This window comes from Perna viridis, chromosome 13, assembly GCF_037379345.1.
Source record: "Perna viridis isolate PV_CMFRI_1.1 ecotype Kerala chromosome 13, ASM3737934v1, whole genome shotgun sequence".
Lineage (NCBI taxonomy): Eukaryota > Metazoa > Mollusca > Bivalvia > Mytilida > Mytilidae > Perna > Perna viridis.
In genome coordinates, this window is record NC_142457.1 from 12,919,284 (window position 1) to 12,945,774 (window position 26,491).

At 30.9% G+C, this 26,491-nt stretch overlaps 1 protein-coding gene across 3 annotated transcripts; it reads right to left on the reverse strand.

Moving 5' to 3' along the window:
- Positions 1-5,182: 5,182 nt before the first annotated feature.
- Positions 5,183-26,361, reverse strand: LOC148599630 (solute carrier family 35 member F5-like). 3 transcript variants are annotated; one of them, XM_088558621.1, is made up of 13 exons: positions 26,251-26,361; positions 23,144-23,450; positions 21,764-21,901; positions 21,153-21,215; positions 19,798-19,870; positions 18,386-18,445; positions 16,860-16,996; positions 15,517-15,686; positions 14,341-14,507; positions 12,805-12,964; positions 11,143-11,233; positions 10,200-10,360; positions 5,183-9,590 (listed from the first exon to the last, which is right to left on the reverse strand). In XM_088558621.1, the coding sequence occupies exons 2-13, from the start codon at positions 23,246-23,248 to the stop codon at positions 9,533-9,535; spliced, it is 1,383 nt and encodes a 460-aa protein (XP_088414747.1). In that variant the 5' UTR covers positions 23,249-23,450; positions 26,251-26,361; the 3' UTR covers positions 5,183-9,532. The 3 variants fall into 3 exon arrangements, with proteins under 3 accessions (XP_088414747.1, XP_088414748.1, XP_088414749.1); XM_088558622.1 differs by having other exon boundaries at positions 26,224-26,355; XM_088558623.1 differs by lacking the exon at positions 26,251-26,361 and adding an exon at positions 23,855-24,301.
- Positions 26,362-26,491: the final 130 nt, after the last annotated feature.

The following is a 26,491-nucleotide window of genomic DNA, read 5'->3' on the forward strand; positions in this document are numbered from 1 at the left end:
AAAAGGATTTAGAAAAGATCACAACTGGTAATATGTCTATAGTAACATGGATGTTGTCTATGATACCAAAAAAATGATACTGCGAAATTTTCATTGTTTATGGGGGTACTTATTTTCATGGGTTTCGTGGGAGTGTCAAACAAAAAAATTTGGTTCCAAAACAAAACAAAATTTTCACATTTGTTTGAATGATGAAATTTTCTATCCACATATTCAAGAACATGTGAACTGGAGTTTTTTTTCCAAAACCACAAGAAATTATAACCCAGGAGAACCGCAAGCACCTGCGTAGGAATATATCTATCTAATCACAGATGGCTGCTAAGGAAACCAAAATCAGTAAGAAAAATAATTGCCCTATTACCAATATTTCTAAAGTATAAGTTTTTGTGGTGTACTAATTTTCGCTCTTTTCGTGCTGGAGAAAAAGGCTCGAAAAATAGTACCCACCAAATAGAATTTTGTCACTGCATTATCATTTATGAAACCGGCAAAAAAATGATACCAAGGAATATGTTCACTTGACCAAATCCCCCCCAAAAAATTGGCGCCCATAATAATTAATTACATTTTCGCTATTTTCATGGTATCAACAAAACTTCAGTCAGAATTTTAAACAGTTGTAGCTTTCTATGTGAATGGTAGTTCTTTTTGTTATATTTTAACACACTTAAGCAAAATCAACCTTACCTTGTATCGCTCGAGTTTAGATTAAAACCCATCTCCAAAAAACTGACGCTTTATACGTTATAGCTAGTGCATTTTTCCAAGTAAATCTCACTCAATATGTCACGTAGGATTCTTTGAAAAAAAAACTCAGTCGAAGATATGGTAAATTTTGGTACACATATGGGGTAAAAACTTCCCATTTTATCAGATATATATTTGATTGGATGGAAAATTAAAAAAAGGGACAATACTTTAGGTAAGGAAAAAGAGGATTATGTATTTATTTCCCATTTGGAATGGGGACAATCAATAATGAAAACTTGGATGGCATGTGGTGTAAATGGAAAGTTAATACAATTAAGTTGCAGTCTTTGTACGAATCATGCAAATTCTGTATTTTGCATTTTCTCAAATATAATATCTGAAATATGATTAAAATCAACGACATATCTCTCATTATAATTTGAAAATGTTTATCATTTTGACAGACTTCCTTGATTATGGTTCAGTTTGGTACGTGATTTAGTGTCTGAGATTGATATGGTTTTATAGTATAGATATTTTGCCTAATCCTTGATGCATCGACAAAGATGTGATGAATCTCTTCGGAAATACAAACAGACATACATGTAATAGAAACTATACAGTCGCCATATTAAGCAAATTGGTCTGTATCTTATTTTGAATTAGAATATATGAAACAGTTACTTTCTTTAATTGTTGATTCCACTTGATATTCAACTGGCAATAGGCATCATGTAAGGCACTTCTTTTTGATGATTTCTTTCTCTCATATTGAGACAAGTTCATCAAAAATAAAAACTCCGTAAAAAAGGAAACCAAAGTAGTATAGTCCATTAATATAATTTTCATTACATCGCTATTATTAATGTGATCATTTACATTCATCTATCCTCAATAGTCTGGCATGAAGAAAACTAAAAAACATACAGAACTCTGCCTTTTATCCTGACCTTTTTCCCAAAAGAAAACCATATAAAACTCTTTTTACCATTTTACATTACCAAGCACCGAAACTGCGTCTGACGTTCGAAATTCACTCTAGACGCTGCAGCAAGCCCTGTACGAAAATGCAAGATTCTTGCAAAGTTGGGAAAGCGTGAATGAATTTACTCGATGATAGCAGATTGTCATACGACGTTTTATTTTAAAAGCGAGAATTTCGAAAGGCCTGTCTGCAGCAGTTAGTAAGAGACGAAACAAACGTCTGGCTTTGCGTGGAGCTTGCTACATTACATTATATTTGGTAGAGCTCAAACGTCACAAAAGATGTTTATATGGACAAATTTATGTAGTCAATAGGTTAACCTCGTCGATTAGTAATTTCGTCTGTCGTCAACATAACCTGACTGACCCTTGTGGAGTGTAAGTTTACAATATGACTGATGGTCTCTGTCTATCCTTTTTTCGCTGGATCTTTCTCCAATGATCATCATTATATGGCTTGTTTTGTTTGTAGTCTTTTTTCCCAGCTGTATCTCGTCCATTGATTTTACCTCGTTATCCCGTTTGATAATATTGATTTTAAACATTTTGTTTACCATTCAACACTATCTAATTTCTTAAAAATTGACCTTTATTACGTCATGTTGATCATGAGGTCCATGAATAACAAGGGAAATCATAGGAAAAAAGTGGTCCTAAACACTAATTACAATTTTTCGATTTTTTTTCGTTCTTACTGACCTAAAATATCCCTTCATAGTGCAATACAGAGAAAAAAATATCACATGTAATTACGTTACATTATTACGCTTAATTTAATTCAAGACAAATCGAGTTCGTATTAGCAGGAAGTTTAACATTAAATATTACAGATATATTAAATTATCGAAGAAATTTTCTCAACTGATAAACAGATTATCAATGATTTTTATTTAATTCGACCAAATGTTTTGTTATATTCCTTGCCCCACACGGGATAAAGCATAAAACAATCGCTCGTTAGAAATCAGTTTTAAGTTTTATTTGTTCTGTACTTGAACTATCAACAAATCCATTTTCCTAGTTTGTTTGGTCTGTTTATGTGGCATCTTTTCCGATTTTGTCTTCTTGTTTTAGACCTTTTCGTAATTAATACTTTATTAGACTGCGATAGACATATCTTGATATTTTGTACACATCTGTTCCGGACGCAGATAAATTTCTAAGCAAATAACATTGTACGTGCAATTTTAAATGAAGATATGCTATCGCAGTGTTATATCAATAACCGATTTTATCAACATGCTTCAGCTGAACAAGAATCTGTCTAATGCATTACGTAATAATCAAAAACAATGTTGGAAGTTACATGTATTTTTATAAATGTTGTAGCATATTGTTATATAAAGAAGTTAAGTAAATAGAGAAGATAACCAATTTAAATTTCTAAGAATTTGTTGAATCTCAAAGTGACATAATACACACTTTGTACATTGTAATATATTTGTTTAAATCTTCAATACATTTGAGATAATAATTCAGCACGATGCGTTTTTAGACACTATTTTTGTTTACTTCTCAACAAGTCCTATACTGTAGAAGTATATATATCGACTATATATATCCCGCAAATCAGACAAATAGGTTCAGGTTGTCGCTATCTCAGTTTTCATTTCTCCTTTACTTTCAATATCTTTGGAGTTACCAGAAGACGAAACGAATTCTGAAATAGCCATACATTTTTACCTGTAGCTCCTAAATATTTGCACTAAAATACAAAATTCCTCTCACCTTGTAAGTGCTAAAATGTCAATAATTCTGAAGAAAAAAATACAAAACATAAAAATAATGAAGCCGCCGAAACTTCTATGAAGACACTCATTGTACCATAAAGTTATTACAATTCCTCGTGGTGTTTTAGAATGATTGCACGACGTGATTGAACAAAAGGTCAGAGGGCGCACAGTGAAGCAGTGGTTTACCAGATTATCTCCGTCAAAGACGCGTGTATAAAGGTCTAATATGAGCAAATATGCTCCACAAAATGGTTATGGAAGTATTACCAGATCATTGCTATTAAAACATAAATCATTATTCATGCTTGGTTATAAACCAAGTAATTAGTGCAAGCTTTTGGCTTGTTAGCCTCAAAACTTCAATACTTCAGCCTGGGAATATTCTTAACTGTTAGTGATATCAATATATATCACAAGACTTACCAGTTTTCACTGTGTTTTTTATTTCTGTGGTGGAAAGGCGGGCGTGCTTGTCTAGTAATTTTAAACTTCTCATATATATAACTTCTGAAGTCTTCGGATTTCATGATGTTACTAAGACTAGTGAATTATTTCTCTTTTACATGATTTAAGTCATTACTACAGAAGTTTTATGGTCGTCATCATGAACTCGTGGATCGTTATGGTGTATCAATCAGCACCACGAAAACTGATTTATTCAACGGGTCATAGTTTTCCTTTCCTCGTTTGTCTACCCCGGACTTGACTTTTTATGAGCAACTCGGCGGGTGTTTCTAGAAAAGCAGAGGCTTACCCTACCAGTGCACCTGGTTCATGCTCCCAGTTTTTAGTGGAGTCCGAGTTGCTCATTTGCTTTTGTTACTTAGTATGTATGATTTTAGTTACTTTATGTTCTTTGTTGTGTGTGTCTGTTTTCCATGTCTGGTCTTTGTCCCTGGATTACATTCTTTTGATTACCGCTATAACCTTGGTTCCCTTGATTACTCTTACACTTATACAAACAACAACTTAAGTAAGAATCTTCAAGTAAAAAACTATGCATACTTTATACTGAAATTAATCTCACTACTTTGGCTATGAAATAATCACGAATCTCTACTTACAAGTTATTTATCATCATATAACATCACAAATCCTTACATTCACACCTCTAGCATATATATTTTATTGAATCTCGACACGTATAAATTCCATCAAAGCTCTCTTCAAAAGACATTGAAAAATGCATTTGGAATACTTCAAAAGTTGACAAGATTCTCCGCGATCTAAATCCAGTCAAAGATGTGAGTATTTAACATGTTTTAAAAAAAGTAATGCTAATGAATTCAAAAATAAACTACGGTAAACCAAAACAATTTCATGCCACCTTTATTTTTTTTTTTTTACATTTTTTGGTTGTTTTTCTAATGATCCCACTTTCGTGCAGATTCAAATTAATTATTACTTCTCTTATGAGTTATTTTTTCGGTGAAATATACATAATATTTTAATTCGCTTAAAAGAAAAAGTGGCAAATTCATTGTTAGCTTGTTCAGAAAGGAAATTTCAATCAACACTGTATTTTTAATAGCTTTATGTTTTAACTACAATTCAATTAACTCCATGCAAAACTCTTTCTTTCTTCCGTGATTCCTTTAATACGTCTTAAATTTGATAAAGATAAGATTTTCTTTTTCTTCATCAGTACTGGTGCAAACGGGAAAAAAACCCTATAGTACTTCAAATGTACTATATCGCGGTTTTTGTCACATGAAAAAAAAAATCGGGGACCAATGTTTTGTTATTAGGGAAAAATAAATGCTTAAATGTGATGAAAATAAATTGGTGAATTTTATTTTGCGCAATTTTGTGAGTAACAATGAGTTAATATAAGTACTCTGCTGAACCATCAAGTTTCCTGTATATAACATTAAGATAAAACCAAATTCTCAGCATAACTGGTATTGAAATGGCACAAATAGATTATTTGAATAAAGATACTATTTCAGATTGTTTTGTTTCATAAATAACAAATTACAAATCGTTAAATAGCATATAAATAAAAATATACATCATAAGCATACCTCTTACTTGCACTAAACAAAGCTTCAGAAGTAGAGGACGCTTAACTCGCCGGTGCACCAAGTCCGCGCTATCAGTTTTTATTGGCGTCCGAGTTGCTCATTTACTTTGTATTTTTTTGGTTATTTTATGTTATTTTGATTTTCGCTAGAATCTTGGTTCCCTTTCAGAACTGCCATAAATAAAAATGCTACACAGGCAAATGTTTCACATGAAATGTATTTGTCTTTAATTTAGTATGAATCAAAGTGCTGTTAGTACTGGGGGTTTTTAATTCTAGTGAAAATTGAATCATGAAAAATTTCAAAAAATACACGTTAAAAAATAGTAAGTACCCAGGGAAGGCACTTTTTACCTAAGGGAGCCACCGATAAAAGTTCTATTGGTGTTTTGCATCAAACTTTATATTTTGTCTAGAGAACTGAACACTCACCTATATACAAAGAATGAAAGTGCCCCTCTTCCCAAATGCCATTTCTCAAGTATAAACTATAAACAATAAACAGTATCCAACTTTTTTACAAATTTTGTTCAGTTTCACCTTTAACAAATTTTAACGCTGTCCACAAGTTTATTTACATTTACTTTCAAATCCTATCTTAACTGAATATTTATCCTACGCTGTAATTATATGCAAATAAAACAAATTCTGCTTAACGTGATTACTTTGATGAAAATAAGGTTTTCCAAAACCAGACACTTTTATCAATTTGAATTTTCACAGTAATTTTTCTTGGTTTTAAGAGTAATCAAGGGCCAATATTCTAGCGGAAATCAAAATCACTCCTCTTTCTTTTCTGTTCATTAATAATAAAATATCAATGACACGATTAAGACATTGACTGATAAGCGTGCTAAAAGAACACGAAAGACGAATTTAATGTTTCATGACACATAACTGCAAAAACTAAATTCTCTAATAAATTTGATTACCGAACATCTTTCAAGGCCAAAAAACGAGTCCCTAAAATCTTCAACTGATTTGAAGACTAACCCTTATTTTTATTTTGTAGAAATAAAAGAATATTATTGCGCTGAATAATTGCAAGAAACATATTTACTGGTCTTAAATGAGGCATGAACGATATCAAAGGAATTACATCTGGAATATATTTTTGTGTAGTGTTCATAAATAGTAAGGACGTTCCTGATATGGAATGGTGACATAAAGTATTTTCATCCAGAAGGATCAAAAACCCCAAACAATTCACTTGAATTTCATGAGATGGCTTGATTCATGTGAATTTCAAGCGAACTCTGTCATGAATTTTATTTGCTCAATTCAGAAGGAAATCATGTGAAATTATTTTTGCGTGTGTATTTCAATTTAACATTTAGTCCATTAACAATGAATAATAACAATTCTGGCTGGCATTTTTTGTACACTATGAAACATGGACTGGACCTACAAGTTAAAATTGAATCATCATAGGTATGTAGGAATATAAAGGTCAAGCCCATGTATAAATGATTACATCTTTATGACAATGAAGAATTCATTCAATTTTGACAGGACACAAGCAGTAATTTTAGCACATTGTATATCATAAATCCGTCCAAGCATGATAATTCGACAGTAAAAATACATCCGACATTTTTAAATAATAACTGGCATGAAATGTTTTCTCAAAATATTTTTTAATTGTCTTCAAGTAAACCAAAAGAAATCATCAAAATTTTGACTTCAATTAATTCAAATAGATTATCAAAATTAAATAACATGAATAATACTCATTGTTGGAGTGTAACAAATAAAAATAGTACACTGCTGGGCATCTATTTTAGGAGAAATATAATTGGATAAAAAGTTGTTAGTGATAATTGTGGTGTTATATCAAAATATCTAGTATATCAATTGAAGTCCTTCAAAAACCTTTCGAAAAATGTCAATAAAATCTGCACAAACATCAAACATGGATGTTTGAAATAATTGACAACAGAGTCAAAAATGTGACTTGCTTGAAATTATGTATTAATAAAATGTACAGTATTCAAAAAACTAACCCAGTACATACTTTTGTAATATAAATTCCTACCAACATAAGAGTATTGAAACATTATAAATAATTATAAATAATGAATTGTTTTACATGTGATAACTGTACACCAAAAGCGTGCATAATACACAGTGATTACATCCTTTTATTTACGGATTGTCTGTGTTTTGCTTGTTTCATCTACTTCTTGGATGGCTAAATATTTTGAGATATCACATCATAAGATGTGATACATGCTCCCTCGTTATTGGTTCTTGTGAGATTGCGACACATAAAATAAAAAAAAAAACTGATTGTTCAAATGGGCCATTGTGACGTTTTTTTTTTAATTGTTCTCATGCTACAACTGGTGGCATCCAAGAACAACAATTGCTAAAGTTGTCGAATGTCAAGCAACCAATATTCCAGGGCAATTACAGAGTCAAATTTCATAACTCGCGAAATTTGAATATTGCAAAAATTCAATTCTTACCGATGATCTTTTGTTATGATGTTGGTTCTTAATACAAGGTAACTTGAGTCTACATTTTGTGACATTCAACTTTCACTCATTATGGAACCTAGAATTGTTTTTTATTTTTGATCAGTGTATGGGAAATAACCAACCTTGGGACAGTTTACACATCATAAAGTTGGTAATGAAAGCATTACCTGGTTAAAAATTATAAACAATCCCTATCATCTAATTTCTAAATCATTCAAGTCAAAATTATTATTTACTTCCTCATCAAAGCCTTGTTTATAGGTTGGAATTATCTGAATAGCAGACTGTGGGCCAATTGACATTAATGAAGTCACAGTACTCAGTTTGTTATGGAAAATAACTTATCTGGCCTATGAGAAATTACAAATGAAAAGGCTTATAACAAATCAATTTAAATTTTTTATGAAATACATGCTTGAGAGAGTATTACTTGGGAAGTTAAATAGCCAAAAAATGAAATTGACATCAACAAATGTGAAAACAACTTTCTGCCAAAATAAATTGCATCACCATAATTTAAAAGAAAGTACATTGTAAGTGAAATTACATTTAAATAAATTCACATGACACAAAGAATTAACTGACAAATGTATGATAAAATATGCAATTTGCACCTCAGTATTTGCAAAGCCAGTAATCTATCTTAAAAAATTGATAAGTCTGTTATTTTTATATTCATCACTTTATTAAGATTTAATTCAGAAATAACTTGTCTGAATGAAAGGGTTTCATCTACTATCTCTTAGAAGTAATTTAAATTAGGGGTATGATGTTTCTCAATTGAATAAAAATGGTTTCATCAAAAAGATGAATTATTATTAAGTGGGGTTACCAATAGCTTTGATGATTAAGTCGATAAATTCTGATGCTCATGTTACATTGAAATAGAATGACTGTATTGTTTTTCTGGCTACTAGAAATATCTCCCTAGCAGGTTATTTGTATGTATGCAACATGAGTATTGAGGTCATTCCTTAGATAAACAAAATTAATTTGTCAAGAATATAAACAAACTTACACTTAAATTACAGCAAAAAATCTTGCTTAAAAGAAATGCCCAATGAATAATTTAAGGAGGTAGACCTACGGGAAATAACTCTTGAAATCAGTGATATGTTTGTATTATATTCAATTTTACCAAAGCCTTTCAAACTTTCATTTGAAACAGAATGAAATCAATCTGAGTTACTTTGATGCTTATATAAGATTGATGTCAAATGCTGAATACAAGCATTCCAATAATCTGTAAGAGTTGTGTCCCTTACCTTAGTTCTACCTCCTTAAGCTATGACACACAATAATTCAGTCCTCAGAGAACAACTGAAGAGATAACAAATTGACACAATGCTCAGCAGCCACAACTTAACTGCTTTACATAAAAACAAAGTAGAACCTATTTAACCAGGCACTAAAGTGTTTCATGTCAGAAATGTTTGCAGGACTGGTTTAAATAAAGTAAAAGTTACTTATCTACATAGATAAAAATACATCAAATTTGAATTCAGGGGTAGTTATATTTGTTGTTATATGTTGATTTACAAATATTTTCTTGTCAAAGTTGTGTAAGATCAGAAAGGCTTCATTAATTGTCTATTGTTTACATTAAAAAAATATAAACATCACTGAATATTGTCATTAATCAAACTTTCTGATTGCTCTCTGTCTACTTCTCTGTACCTACAATGACAAATCAAACATGTTATCAGGCCCAGTGCCAAAAAAGTAGAAAAATTACTCAAGTTTTAAACTATTAGTGATGTCATATCAAGATTTTGATTAGAATAAAGAAAATTTTTACACTTAAATATTCTTTATCACAAGGCTATCTAGTAATATCAATTAATTCAGAGCTTATAACGAGAATGGATTTGGTAAATATGTCAAAGGGGCAATAAGGGTTTGCATTAGTGTCTCACAGAAAGATAAATTAATGCTCTACATTTGTTAATTTCTGTGGCAAAAAAAAGTGAAGCTGTTATTTGAAAAAAAAAAAATAAAAAAAGCTTTAAAGTTTACAGTAAAATGGAAACACTACTTTTTTTAGAAATAAGACAATAAAAAACATTAAAGTGTTAGTTAAGATCAATAAGTCAGGTTGATGCCCAATTTTCATGAAGTTATGATTCTGGCTGTATTTGCAAGCAAAAAAGAATAAAGCACATTTTTTAACAGAAGAGCATACATTTATCCTAACTAAGTTTCAAGGTAAAAAAAATCAGTGACAGCTTAAATAAACGAAACCTTAATGGAAAGAACAGATAAAGATCTTGGTGAAGATGTACTAACCTCAATAATGTTCTGGAACTCCTTCTGCACACTAGATGCATAAATTTTTTACACCCTATCAGAACAGGGTCCCAGTTCTCGTAATGTGTAAGAAAACTAACAGCAAAAAATGCAACAAAAACAGGTAATGTACCAACATAGAATATCCACGTGTATGGAATCTGCAATAGAAATATAGCAGGGTTGTGAACAATACACATATAAAAAAATAAAAAAAAGCTCAGACAGCAAGCTATAAAATATCTAAGTCCAAAGCTACATCATATATAAAACTTGTTGATTGAATGTAAATTTACATCCTATGGTAGATGTTTCATACATTCCAAGATGGGAACAGTTGAACACACTATGCTTTGAAGATTCCCGAAGTCGAATTCATAATAATTTGGCCTGGGACCTCCCACACTCTAGGCAAGCACACAACAGGAAACTTAAACTCGTCAAAGACAACCTGCACATTTCACTTTCTTGATCTTTTATTTTTAAAAAGACAAAAAATAATAGCTTGAGGTATGTAGCATTATATGAGGCAGGTGAAACCTGAACCATTTTTGAAGAAACATAATTTTTGCCACCTAAGCGGCTTATATTAGAAACACTTCTCTTTTTCTTTAATTGGTCTCTTTGAAAACATATTAGTTTAAAGTCAACAAATTATCATATGGTTCGGGATGCTTACCCTACCAGTGCACCTGGTCCATGCTCCCAGTTTTTTAGTGGAGTCCGAGTTACTCATTTGCTTTTGTTACTTTGTATGTATGATTTTAGTTACTTTATGTCCTTTGTTGTGTATGTCTGATTTCCATGTCTGGTCTTTGTCCCTGGATTACATTCTTTTGATTACCGCTATAACCATGGTTCCCTTGATTACTGCTTTAACAATGGCATACACTGTCATCTTACCAGAATTCAAGAGGTCAAACTAAGAACATATGGTACTTACTCCTTTAAAAACAACATCAGCTAACATAGAAAGCGGTATGGTAAGACTTAACGAAAGAGTTGCTATAAGAGATGATGTCAAAAAACAGCCCCTGAAAAGAACAAGTAGTCCATGTAAAACAAGTTTAGATATACAAGTATCATAGTACATATTCAGGAGAATATGTTATGATACTTATTAAAGAATACAAGTATAGACATTGCAAAATATTTCAAGTGCAATTGAAAAACATCAAGCATGAAATAAAAAGTACAACATGGACAAGAAAGCCAATGATACTGAAAATTAAGTTGAGCAATTAAAAGGGTGTCCATGCAAAAAAACAGGCAGTGGTTGGCACATGACAAATTTTGTTTGAAAAACAAATTCAATACATTCATATCACAAATGCATCCTTTCTGAAAGTTGAATGTTGGTTTTTGACTAACTGCAATGATTAAAGAGAAAAAAATATATAGAAAACATTGGAAATCATTAAAAAAGGGGAAACAACTCTTTATTCTAGTGAAAACTTTGTTTTGTTAGGAACTTTAAAATCATTTTCCGAGCCATCCACTATCAGTTTAAAAAAATCTTTTTACTATTTGACATACATATGATATAAATATTACAATGGAACAAAAAAATCAGTGAAATAAAATTTACCCTGTGCCAACCATAGCATAGGATCTGCCTGATTTTTACATGGACAGCCTCTTAATTTATAAAATGTTTTCCATATTGATCATTTTAAGTATGGTCAATACATGTACATTTACAAATCTTCACTTTCTACGTTTCATGCCTTTAAGAGAAAACGTAAAACCTTTCCATCAACTTAATAAATCTTATGTATGGTTTGAACTGAGTTCACCATTGGTTTAAGTGGGTTCAATTAGTTTTTCTTATTGGTGTACTTCTGGGTTATTTCACATAGTATGATTTGTTCGCCAACAGTAATGTTTTTGGAAATCCTTTTTTTAAACATTTATTATATAGATATCAATGATTTACTGAATGTTACCAGTGTAATACAGTTTGATAATTCACACTGTGAAATGAATTCAGTAATTTCACTCTCGGACTTTCTCCCGCCAAAAAATTACAACTTTGATAACAATACGCCAATCACTGAATTTAAAATTCATATTGACAATATCGATACATTATGAAGATAATCTATATAATAAATAGGATAATCAATTGGTTATCGTGAATAATTAAAATATTATCACTAGTGCCGAGAAAGCAATCGTGATCATATTTTGGTTATTCACTCTTTCAAAATTAATTATCCTATTATTCTCCTTGTTTAAACTTTCACTGTTACTATTTTGTTCTGTCACATGGGTTTTGTTCTATCACATGGGTTTTGTTTTATACTGATAAACAACAATAATAACAACACTGACAATTTTGTCTATGTAGTCTATTACAAAAACTTCTCCCTGTAAAAATGTTTGGCCATTTCTCCCTCTAGATTAGACCCCAGATGAGGGAGGTGTTCTCTTCTTTCAGTTATAATCATTCCAATAAATAAATGAATAATAAAGCATTTTAAGGTACCTTCAAACAAGACAAGATAGAACCTGTAAACCCCATAAATTTGTTTAGTTGGCCTTTTCACTATTTTGGCTTTTATACATTTTTTGTAACACTAGCATTTTTTATCACTGAACTTACCACAACCATAAAAATTCTGACAAAACAGTTCCAATCAGCCCATTTATACAGATAAATAACCACTGTTTACCATTAGGCCACTGGAATGTCTCTATCTTACTATAGTGAAGTATAAAAAATCCAGGCCAGAGGAGTATTACACAGAGAAATCCTACAAAACCTACAATAAAACAAGACATGATGAGATTTACAGAAGAAATACAGATAAACGGCAGTTTTGAAGTTGAGACAGAAAATATCATAGTGTGTCTGATAGGGCCATATGTGATGTTCTGTCGAGAAGGTAAAATCTTCATTATTCTGTTTAATGGCAACCTCACCATGCTCACAGTCAATATTCATAACTGTCATTCGTAATTGCAAATAATTTTTAGTATTACAGCAGTAGTCTGAGATAAGATATTATCAGTCAGTAGGAAAAATGGAAACTTGATAAAATTGCTGATAATACCAAATAATAGGTACATATTAATGGAAAGGAATTTTGCTACATTTTTTTTAAAGTGTATTTCATTTTTGTAGAATCTAATTTTGTTTTACTAATAGGGTCACTTGGGGTTAATCTTGATATAAAAATAAGATTTTAAGTTATGCCTTCTCATGTTAGCTCTAAATCATAAAATTGGGCAAAAATGTTCTGTTATACAGCAGTCATTATGTATATAAAGTGCTGGTGGTAAATAAGGTATGTTTAAAATAAACAGATCTAATGAACATGTAACATAGATAATCTTGAAATGTAACAGGAAAAGGACTTTATATATTTTCATATAAATCATAAAGATAATAATGTTGCCATGTTTTCTGTGTAGTGGTTGCACAGTTTTTACAGTAGAAATAATAATTAAAGTGTTTCTAAAATTTCCATTTTTAAGATATTGATACAGTCCTTGAACCGATCCGTGAAACGATTTGACAAATCGATGACCGTTGATTGGTTGATCGCTGACAGATCAAAAACCTGTGACTGATTTGATCGCAGTTTTGTTATGCAAAATGATGTAAGATCTTTTTTAGATAAAAGAAATGTAAAATAAAAGTATAAACTGATGTTTAAATCTATTACATTATGTAAATATTTGTGTTAAATTGACAACAAAGACAGCAAAAACTGTAAAATACATCGACTGCTCTATGGTCACGTAATGCAATCACCAGTTAAGTGGATTGGTTTGACGGATCGATGACTGACCAGAAAATGATCGGTGATCGATGACCGATCACAATTTTTGTTGCACTGATCGGTTCAGGTACTGTAGGTCAAATTTAGTTGAAATGCAGTTGCGAAAAAGGCAAGAAACATTTCCTGCACTTTTTCCACATATAAAGAACAAAAAAATATATATGTCATAGATGCTTCAGGATAAATCTAAATAGCTTTTCAGTTGTTTTATAGATTATCGAATATATTTGAGTTAAAACAAAATGAATTGAGAATAATGATATGCCATCCATTGCCTAATTCTCACACAGAATGGTAGTTAATTCATCCATTGCCCGATTCTTACACAAAATGGTACTTAATTTCTGACTTACCAAAGAACATAGGGATATCTAATTTATCCTCATGATCAACATTTCTCCTCAAGGAGACAAGATAAAATGCATATAACATGGATCCCAGAACAGCCCACAGGGCACCAGCTGGTACTCCCTTCTCCAAACTGACATCAGAGTAACTCACCATGACTATACCACCTAAGCTGAAAATGCAAATCAATAACTATAACCAACTAGTATCATGAAATTTAAGTATAAATCATCAGATTCATGGTTTGCATTATAGTAATTGTAATTTTTTTACTATAGTGTAGGAATAATTTGTATCATCCCTTTACAACTGTACACATCTAACTCAACATGATACAAGTATTTGTACCTACATGAATACAATGTGTACAACATACATGTAGTGTGCATTTATATCTCTTTCAATCAGCACATTTTAATTTGCACTCAATGATGTTTGTTGCGCACTCAAATACTACAAACTTATCTTTAAAATGCACTTATTTACTTTCTACATAAATATATATCTAAGTACCAGTCCAGGTAAAATTTAGACACTGTCAATGGTAAAGTGATTCATGGTGTAGAAAAACCCACCAAACAAACAATGCATTTTTCATTCTACGTACATGTATGCTATATTTTACATAACGATTATAATACCTGTATTCACATCTGTATTTTTGTGAAAATCATTCATTTATATCATACTAAATCAGCCAAATCAAACCAAATCAAGAATGATAACTCTTACAAAGTGAATCAAGAACGATAACTCTTACAAAGTGCTAATTTCATGTACAATCTATATAATTTTTATCTCAAAAGTGCAACAAAAAACTATGACTGGTTATGTGATCAATAACTGTTTCTGAACAAGAAATAAAATGAATTCAGCTTGTTTTTGACAAACATGTCTGTTTTATATAAAGACTGCTATTTAACTTTTGGTCATAGTGATACATGCTGCATGGTGAATTTATACATCCAATGTATTGAAATCAATAAGATGACCTCTGAAGAACTTGATGTAGTATAGAGGAGAGAGGATTTTGAACAAATCTTAATTTTTTTTCATGAACAGATCCTAAGACCTGGTTTTAGGTTGAAATTGAGTATTTGCTAAAATTAGGGAAAATTGGAGCATATTTATATTTAGGAATGAGGCCGTAATTCAAACACAGCATGTCAACCCATGCATACCTGATTAAAACTGTAAAAAGTTTTGACAGAGTAAATCTATCAGCCCCAGAACTTGGGAATATTGCTGCACATATCAGAGTAAAAAGTCCTGAGGTTGATGATAGTACATTAACAACACCAGCCTGGGTGTCAAGTAAAGCTTCTTGGTAGGATAAATTAGCAACAAACCACTGTAAAAAAACAATAATATAATAATGTACCATTGTCATAGGCGATGTTTGTACAATAATACATGATAATAATGTGCCATCGTAATAGGTGCAATATCTAATGATTGTACAATAATACATATCCATCAATTATTTGGAATACTCAGCATTTCATTTCTTATTCGCACAAAAGAAAAATCCTTCAATGAATTTGGTGAAACAATCTGTCTTGACTTATTTGTCAAATTCTAACTGGACTACAGCTTGATGAATTTCTTTACCATTTCATTTTTCTTTGCCCATTTAAATTTCTTTTGCAAAATTACTGTTCTTGATTAGTAGTGATATCTAGCTAAAATATGTCTACAGTGCCACTTAGAGGAAAGAACTACTTTGGCCTTTCTATAAAATTTCATCAAAATCCCTTAAGTGTTTAAAGAAAGTTGCACTTACAGTTTGTTTAATATTCATATATTAGCAGAATTTTTGTTTCATGGACTTTAATACAGAATCTCATTTTTTTACATATTTTTTTTTTTTTTATAGAGAACACATGGTAAGTAATATGAATTTAACCTATGACCTTAGAAACGCTGACAGCCTGATTTCAGTCTGACAAGAAGTTAATCAGTAATACCAAGAATCTGTACTAGTTTTGTATCTTTAACAAGAAACAAAATATCCATAGCCCACATCTAAAGATATTGTTACATTATGATGAAAAATAAATCAAAGTTAATGTAATTGAATACCAGTCAAACCTGATACTTTTTAAAAAAAGTCTCTTTATATCAGTTTAAATTATTTTCAACCTTTGTAAAATGAACAACTGCTTGAATCAAATCAAAAGGGGTTTAATTTAGGTTACTCTGTATATCAAGATCAAATTGATCATTTCAAGGGCAAATAACTGTCAAAAAACCTCATTTTTTTATCATTCTATTGAAAAATTTCTAAGCAAATCCAGTGATGCAGAGATCAAATAATGGTATTTTCAAATAGATAAAAAACTTCCTTGAGTAAAAGATTTTGTCAGATCGGTGGGGTTTTGACATGCATGTTTCTAATTTCCCCATTTTGCATGATTCTTACAAAACCTTAGACTTAAATAACACTGAATAAATTTCACAAATAGAAATGTTTCTTTATATCAATTTCAGATTTCTCCTAAAGAAAACTATTCAATCTACTCACCAAAATACAGAAAACAAAAGCTAACTTCATCACTTGCTTTATAGACAACTTGCTCATTGCACGTAACCTTGCCTCTTCAGCCAGCAGAGAGGCAGAATAAGATAGACGAGCAAGATTTGCTGCCTCTGCATGAGAATCTGAAATCAAATTTATTTACATTGATTTTGATAGTTAAGGTTTATCAGCACAGTGTAGTATCCTAGGATAACAATCAATCAATCAATCATAGTATCCTAGGCCATTTAAGATTAATTTTGTGGTTCTCAAGCCCTCATTCTTCTTTTGTATGGTGCTTGAAAACCTGTTTTTATCATTATATCAATAATATAAAAACAAAAGTGCACTCCTCTCATCAATTTTACTGGCTACTAACTTTTTAATAAACACCCTTTTTGTTTTTTGTGGTAGTCAAAAATAAAAAGAAATGTATCCCTTCCTCACTGGATTTCATGGGGAACTGACTACATTTTATATGGTACCTAAGAAATACTCCTATAAATTCAAACACAGATTCTCACAATAAAGAAAGAAAATGCAAAATTAAATGCATTAAAGGAACTAAATATCTGAATTTGGAGGAATGGAATTAAAAAAAAAGAATCATTATAAAGTTCATGATAATACTTTTCTTAATATGAGGAATATGTAGGTGAGAATTATATCAATGAAATTACTTTTTACAATGTAAACTTCATAATGTGTTCTTTTTATATCCATCGACATTTTTAATTTATTAATTTACAATAGAAGAAGAAGGCTATGCCTTTATTTTGCAAATTTGTATTAATATTAAGAAATATACAATACAAATGTACACTCATATTGCTAGAAAATATAACATTTCTATGTACAAGCTTTAGAAAAAGTCAAATTTGGGAGTTTTTCCTGAGTAAATCTGACTGTTTCACAGCTAGTACAAAAGGTCTGGATACTTTCAAGCATGTACTGTTTTAAACTTGCACATGAATAAAAATTGAAAAATCTGAAATATCCAGGGGATAAAAATTAGTAAATTGTATTGTTTTATCATGTATATATCATCTCTTGAAAGCAGGTGTACTTGGAAGCACCCTAAAATTGGTTACCTGTTTTCTGCTTTAGGCGTTGCTCAAAATGAAAAAAGTAATCAGATCAATGGTTTGTTCCACATTCTGTACTTGTGTAATAGAAAGCCTAGTTGAAGGGAAATGGTTGTATATATCAAAATGATTGATTGATTATGGTTAAACATCCTTGGCAGATATATTATGCATTTCAGGACGAGATCAATTGTGCAATTGAACAGACTCTGCTTTTTCCAACATGCTGAGCAAGATTTTTATTTTCAGGTTTACAGAAGCAACACATTATTCTGACTCTGAGCCAACCAATCATTACTGTATTTCCTTAAATACACCAGCAGTGACAACAAATTTTAAAGTATTTGCTTTATGGTTGAATCCATAGCCTGTGGTGCTCTCGGCAATTACACTACCCTGAGACCTTCTTTTGTTGTAATTGTATACATGTACAAGTATATATCTTACCAGAAAGATGTCTGACCTCTGACACTTTGCTGAATCTGACAGACTTTACTGATGATGATACTGAAAAAAATCAAATGAAAATATTATAGGCAAATAACAATGGACTTAAGGAGGTAGACCTAGGGTATGGGACACAACTCTTACAAATTATTTGAACACTTGTATTCAGCATTTGACATCACTCTCATGTAAGCATCAAAGTAACTGGGAATGATTTCCTTCTGTTTCAAAAGATAGCTTGAAAGGTTTTGCTGATATTGAATATGGTACAAACATATCACTGACTTCAAGAGTTATTTCCCTTACTCTAGGTCTACCTCTTTAAATAATTCAATGTTTAAAAGTATTATTGTAGTTTTCATTCAAATAACCGGCAAAAGACTTAATGATATCATATAATAGATGAATAATACAGGTGATTTTTGTCAAGGGTAAAAGCAAATTTTAAATTCTACAAAGTGCTATTCTTCAACATGTTATACATTACTGTAAACATATAAATTTTCTCAGTCGCTAATTTTCACAGATTCTGTCAAATGAACATTTTTGTGGGTATCAATTTTAGTGGTTACAAAAAAAAAAAATGATTAGCATTGTATATTATTAACAATCAAAATTAAAACGTTTACAGTAAATTGGGGACAATGAGAAGGGGCAGGTCTTTTCAATTATTTAAGTGTAAGCGTTTGTAAGAATCAGGCAAAATGGGAAAAATCAGAAACTTGCATGTCAAAACCCCACTGATCTGACAATGTAATATCACTCAAGGATACTTTCTCTATCTGAAAACATGATATAGAAAATATCATCTTTTTTCCTTAATTCTGATTGTGCAAATAGTCAAATTACACTATCAAAATGATGGGTTTTTTCATACCATGTTTCATCCACTGCCTGATTCTTACAGAGACTGACACTTAATGCATTGTACATATATTAGCATCAATAATAGGATAAAACAGAAACATCAAAACCTAAGCACATGGCCTGAACATAAAAACTGGAACAGAGACAATCTAGCAAGAAACCTAAGCACAAGGCCTGAAGATAAAAACTGGAACAGAGACAATCTAACAAGAAAACTAAGCACGTGGCCTGAACATAAAAACTGGAACAGAGACAAGACAGATTTTTTTTGCTAATTTTTCAAGAAAAGAAAGTGAAAATAAGTCCGCTAATTATGAAACAGACCTTAGACAAAGTGTACCGGTAAGTCATGAAAACACAAAGCAGTGAAACTGAATTGATAGCCTGAAAAATATTCGCAAAGAAAAGCTGATTAATAGTACTATCATCTCCCCATTTGTTGATTAATGAAAATATTTTTCTTTCATTAATTTTATCAATTTTGACAGTAGAGACAACAATATCATTAATGCAAAAGCAAAGTGTGAACAGACTATTTGACATACAACTACTGTCATCGGATTCTGTTCCACTTGTTTTATCTTCACTTCTTCTTATTGGGACATACACTGGATCACTCTGAAATAGAAAGTTTACTATCAGAAAATCAGTCAAGAAGGTCTTCAAGTGGGTTTTGACAAAAAAAAAGGCTTTTAATAAAGCTTAAAAATTAGGGCAATTACAGTCTTTGAATATAGCCAGGGGCCCGGTAGCCCACGCCCCTAAAATCTGCCTTGGGCCCCTAAAATTATTTTCTTAGGAAGCCCGACAGACTTCCAAACATTTTGGGGTGTTGTAATGTTCTATTCATTTTTGAGTTCTAAGACATTGGAATTAAATGAGCGTTTGTTGTTATATAATTTCATTATAACAGATAATCTTATTTACAGACATAGATTTAGATGATTTCGAACTTTAAAAAAACTGTTTTCATAAAATTTAAAATTTTTTTGGGCCATTAAACAATCATTCAGACTTCCAATTTTTGTAACTTTGGAAGTCCAAATGGCTTCTGTCTGAAAAACTAAACACTAAGATACATGTATTATGTGAAATACATTCCTATTTTGACAAGAATCAAATCATTGCTAACCAAGTAAAAACATGAATTTTGTACATGAAATGATAAAAAGAAGAAAATAATGCAGTGGTTACTATGAGAAGATGGAAAACAGAAACTAAATTGACATGGTTCTGATTTAGCACATCAATAAAAAATATGAAAATAAATATTCAATAAATTTATTGGAATTTATAGGGCTAATATAGGGAAAATGGCATTTTCAGGAAAACATTTTGCGATAAATGGGGTATTTTCAGAGATTGTATAGGAGGTATGGGAAATACAGGGATGCTTTAAAGCCTAATTAGGACAAAAATGAAGCCAAATTCAGTACTTTTTCTTTTGTGATGAATAAAATGGGCATTAGAAATGGATAGAAAACTGAATGGACTTTTTAAAACACACACTAAAATTCTATTAATCTGTCAGATTATTTGGTGAGACAATAAACATGATAGAAATTAAAGAGTGGGGGTAGCTTGTACAATAAAAATGTGTTCAAATCAGTATTACCTGAATGATTTTAATTTGTATTTCAATATAAACTGACAAAGATAAATGTTATTAAAAAAAATATTGATAATACCTGATCATGATTTTTCTTTACTTCAAAGCACTTACAAAATAAATTAATATGTACAATTCAAATCTAAATGATTGTCTTAGAAACAAATTCCAAATATCATAGATCTAACCAAAAAAATACACAAGAAATATTTGAGGCTGGTCAGAAACTTCAAAATTTAGGTGTTGCCATGGAGAAAATTCTAAAACACTGGAACTGTGAGAATCACATACCATAGGACAGCTGTCCTCAGCAGTAGTTAACGCTTCTTCTTCATCGTCACAAGTCTCTACTTTCTACAAGTAAGCATTTAATATCCAATTTATAACCTCACTATTGCAATCATTATAAACAATAATTGTGAAAAAAAAAATTACTTTGCATAAAAGCAACAATGGAGCTTGTAATGATTTTCAAAATAAATTTTAATATAGCATATAAAAGTATTGCTCACCAAAATATTTTTAACTAAATTAGTGCCATAACACAAGGTGCAATTTTAGCCTAAGGAAGAAAATGTTTCTTTACAATTAGGAAAAATATTGCTATTAAACATTCATACACGAATAGAAACGTACAAACTTCTAGAACTTTTAATATTCCAAAGAAATGATTGGGAGGAACTTAATACAACAATGTCTGAGTACATGTATGTACCGTATTTTGGTGTGTATAATATGTATTTTGTATTGTATGCTGTGCAATTTTGAAGGTCAACAGTGTGAAAAAAAATTTTTTTTACTTGAGATTGCAGAATTTTTTTTACAATTTTGACAAAAGATCGGTATTCTGCACTTGATTGGTCAATTTAAAATACATGATCACAGCAGTAATGAGTGCTTACTGGTGGTATTCCACCATTCCTACACTGTCTTCGCCAGGGATCCCAAAACAGGAAACCAGTCAGGTATATAATAAACATGCTAGTCTTGGAATAGGTGGTAAAGAATGGCTTGTTATAAGCTTCTTCTTTGAATAAATACTGAAATACAAAAAGTATATTTAAAAATAAAAAAGCAGTATTTTTGCATTGTATCAAACATTTTAACATTGTGTGTCTTGAACATGGAATAAATACATGTATGGTTACAAGTAGCCCCTAAATTTCAAATATTAAAATTTCATAAACATTTCACATTGTTGGTTTATATCAAATTCACTAAATGAGCATCTCAAAAAAGACAAATGAAATATATGTTTATTTTTTATTTTTAATTTTTAGAGGCCACTTACTCTACCGGTGCACCTGGTCCATGCTTCCAGTAACTTAGTTGCTTTGAACGTATTATTTGGGTTATTTTATATTCTTTGTTGTATATGTCTGTTTTCCATGTCTGGTATTTGTCTCTGGATTACATTCTTTTGATTTCTGCAAGAATCTTGGTTCCTTTGATTACTCTAAATAATCTGACTTAACTTTCATTAATGTTGCAGTACATTTATGTGATAAATTTTATTGAAAAAAAAAAATTATCACATCAAATATATAAGTTTAGAAGTTAATGAGTGGATATAGATTCTAAAAAAAAAAAACAGTAATTAATCCTATAGAATATTCTGTTATTAACAATCTGTGAATAAGGCCAAGGAAAGAATGTGTAAGTTTCCAATTACAAAATATAACCGGTTTGTATTACTGGTACCTTGTATATTCAGTTAATAAAGAGACAAGTATAGACTATAGTAACCTAATAGAAGTCATTAAAGTTCATGATGTTTCACATTTTGCTCACTAAATCTATTTCTCAGCTTCCCTATTTATCCTGCAACTAAACTTTCTACTAAACAAATAAAAGGTGTCAAATAACACAAAGCTTTATTCCTCCATTGCATAATATCGTCTTCTGGTTACCTTTTCAGTTATGAGCGATGTCAAGACAGGAAACAGGTAACATGTTTTAAATTGCCCTTGCTGACAGCTATGCTCAAAAGATTGCTAAAAAAAATTAACTACTTTTGACAAATTTTGCACCATTTAAAAAATGTGGTTGCAGGATAAAAAACAACACATGAACATTGCTGAAAATATCAATATGAATTCATTTGTACTTGCTTCAAAACAGTCAGATTAGCTAAGAGAACCCTTGAGACCTAATTGTTCCTAAAGCTCATCAAACAAATTAGATAATTTCCAGCAATATACGCATATTGTATATTTATTCTCTAATGTAAACAGAACCACATACAATGTATATGTACAATTGGATTGGCTTTATAATCATACCTCTGTCAGTTCAGACGATCCGACCCAGATGAAGTCCACCACTAGTAGAACAACTATACCAAGAACCAACCTCTGCACTTTTGTCAGTTTGTTCGTGCCTAACATAATTGTTGATGCTGGATATTCATCTATCTACTTGGTTGTCAATGTTATAAACATGATTTTATGAAGAATGTTTTTATGACATCAAAGTTTAGTAATTCTTAAGTCAACCCTCTAGCCCATGTTTAATGTAATATCTCTTGGCTGGACAAAGTTCCCTTGCTCAAATATGTCTGCAAGAGCCTTCAATATGTGGTTTCTTTCTCTAAAAAGAAGAAAATAACTTATATGCATGGTAATGCATGTAAATATTGAAATGTCAAAAATCAAAACATCAGCATCTGATTTAACAACCACAATAATAAATTCAACAATTCTTCAAGAAGAAATTATTTATCATTTTCTTATGAAATATGAAGAAATGGGTTGTCAACAGCAATCAGTTGAAAGTGTCTGAATATGTAAGTGCTGCTATCAGGCAAAATTGGACCAAATGATGTTAACTGGTACTACATATATATTGCAAAGTTAGCAATATAATGAATGTATGTGTATTACATCATAAATGTAGATTTTTGCATTTTCTGGCACCTTTTTAGAAAGTAAACTTCTAAAAAAATACTTTCTTGTATATGTAATTCCAATGGGATATTCTTATTAAACATTTACCTCACAATTAATGCACTTAAAGTTCCTGAACTTCATATTTAATTTGGAAATTGTGATGAATTGGCATGGGTATTGTTTCACCTATCTCATACTATTATCCTACTGTTGAGTTGGAATCTGGATGTGATCCCTCTAAAATAATTTCACACCAGAGTGGTTTCGCTCATTTCCATGTTCATACTAGGTGTTTTTTTCTGTATAATTATCATTGATGTATTTCAAAAGGAAGATAAAACTGTAACATGTATATTTTGTCACTTAAAGCTTCCATCATGTTCAACTTTTTGGACTGGTCTTTGTTGCAGATCAATCACAAATTACCTAATGATTTCATGTGGCATTATTTATCATCAAATTACTGAATTGAAGTAAAATATTTTTTCTACCAATTTCTTATGCTCATATGTAAAACAATAATAATATATTAAATAAAAACCAAGTTTAAGATAAAGTTTCTTCTTCTAATCATTGGGTCCTAGCTTTGAAAAAAAATTGTATTCTTTTATATAAGTAAGGACTTCATTATTTTTTTTAAATTGAATTAGTTTATTTAATAACTGTTAATTTGATTTCTATTATTTTAATCACCACAGATTAACAACAATAACTTTCTTGATCTTATCAAAACATGATACCCACAGTAATTAAGTTCTTTATTAACATTTAAAGTACCTCATGCTCATCAGTACATAGCAATACAAAATGGAACATCAATACTATGTCAACACAGTTTTTCATGATAACATCAGAGAAGCATATCATAAAACTAAGTTCTATTAACATAAAGTTCTATCCTAAGTTTTTAGGCATACATCAAGTATCTACATACATGTAGATTATGCGTAGCTTCTATGTTTTCCTTACAAAGTAGCTAAATCAGCTTATATGAAGAAGGATGACGGTCATAATAAGGTTTAACGTGACACCTTCCTAATGCTGAATAACAGCTGCATTGTAATACAAATAGAAACCCATCTTCGACAATAAAGCTATGCTTGTCAATTCAATTAATTTACATGTAATTGCAAAAGTGATTAACTGCATGCAGGAACTTAGTTATTTTGCATTTTGATTTTTGCAAATCATACATGTATCTTTTTTCTTATTCTGAATTCATACAAATTACCATTGTCTTTAGTTATCAATGAATTTACTTTAAGGAGAAAATAGATAGATACTGAAACATTTTATTCTGAATACTATCAGCATATCTTTAATCAATCTATTCCAGCTGTTTTTCCTATATTATTTTGATTGTTACCCTACTATTACAGAAATCTTTAATGTTTAACACATATCTCTTGTTGAGGTGAAAAGACTCACCTTAGTAGGCAAAATGACCAGAGGTGAAGGGGAAATGTAGTCATTTCAAATTAATGATGTCTTCCAATGTATTTATGACATAACATAATATAACATGCTTGATATACATTACTTATACGAAAAGCCAAACCACTGATGAAAAACAACCCAGTGTGAACAAGTATGTTCTCCTTCTTCGGTGTGACTTCACACTTTAATTTGATTGGTCAATTGAAGGAATTTGAATTGAACAGAAGCCATTCAGAACTACCAAGTTCAACTGCCAAGATGGAAACATCCTCATTTATCAATCGTAAATATCTTCCTACATGTATATAGACATCAATATTTAAAATGCTCTGGATTATCTACCCAAAAGAAGACATTAAAAAGAAGAGTTTTTTTATGGATAAAGAATTTTGCTGCTACAGATTTAGTCTGAAATTCCTCTGACCCTGCAACCCTCCTCTTTTTTATTTGAATAATGATACTGTACATGTATGTCGGGTTACTATTCTGTATTACGATTCAAATGTCAACAAAACAGGGTTCCTCATGGAAAATGATCCAAACTTCAATAAAAAATGTAATTTTTGTAGCATATATGGTATCAGCATACAGGAAAATGATTCTGGAATTGAACTAGGCAGGTGTGACATGCACAATTTCAACTTGAAAGTCGTTACAAGCAGCTGAAGGGCGGTACTGCTGAATCTCTAACTTTTTGTACGGCACACCATTCTGATTCCAATCCGACATATCAATATCCAAATAAAAAAAGAGGAGAGTTGTAGGGTCAGACTCAGAGGAAATTCGGACTACTACAGATTTCGAAATAGCTTTCGAGGTTCTATATATGTGACATCTAGCAAAGGTACCAATGTAGCGTCACCTCACTTGACCTCCTAAATCGTGAAGTGCTTGAATGTTCATAAAAGAGAATAGAGTGAAACCTCATGATACCAATGAGTTGTAAATATGCTAAACTTTAGTCTGAAGGTTTGTTTTCGGTATGAAATTAAAACAACAAAGGGAAGATTGAGCAATATTCTAGTTAATGGGATTACTTTGTAGCCTTCAATAAAATATCATACTGTAAAATATTTGTCTTTAAAGTCAAAGTAAGCCTAAAAAAACACCAAATGCAGCCTGTATCGAAATTCGCAATCTGTCAAAGTAAACAGGAAGCTGGTGTCAATGTAAAAATATCCGTAACAAACACGGATGACCTTTTAAATCCGGAATTTATTTTAAATAGCAAATGCTATCATTTATGCATTATATGCTTTCAATAATTGGAAGAATAAATATAATTAATAACTTTATATAATGAAA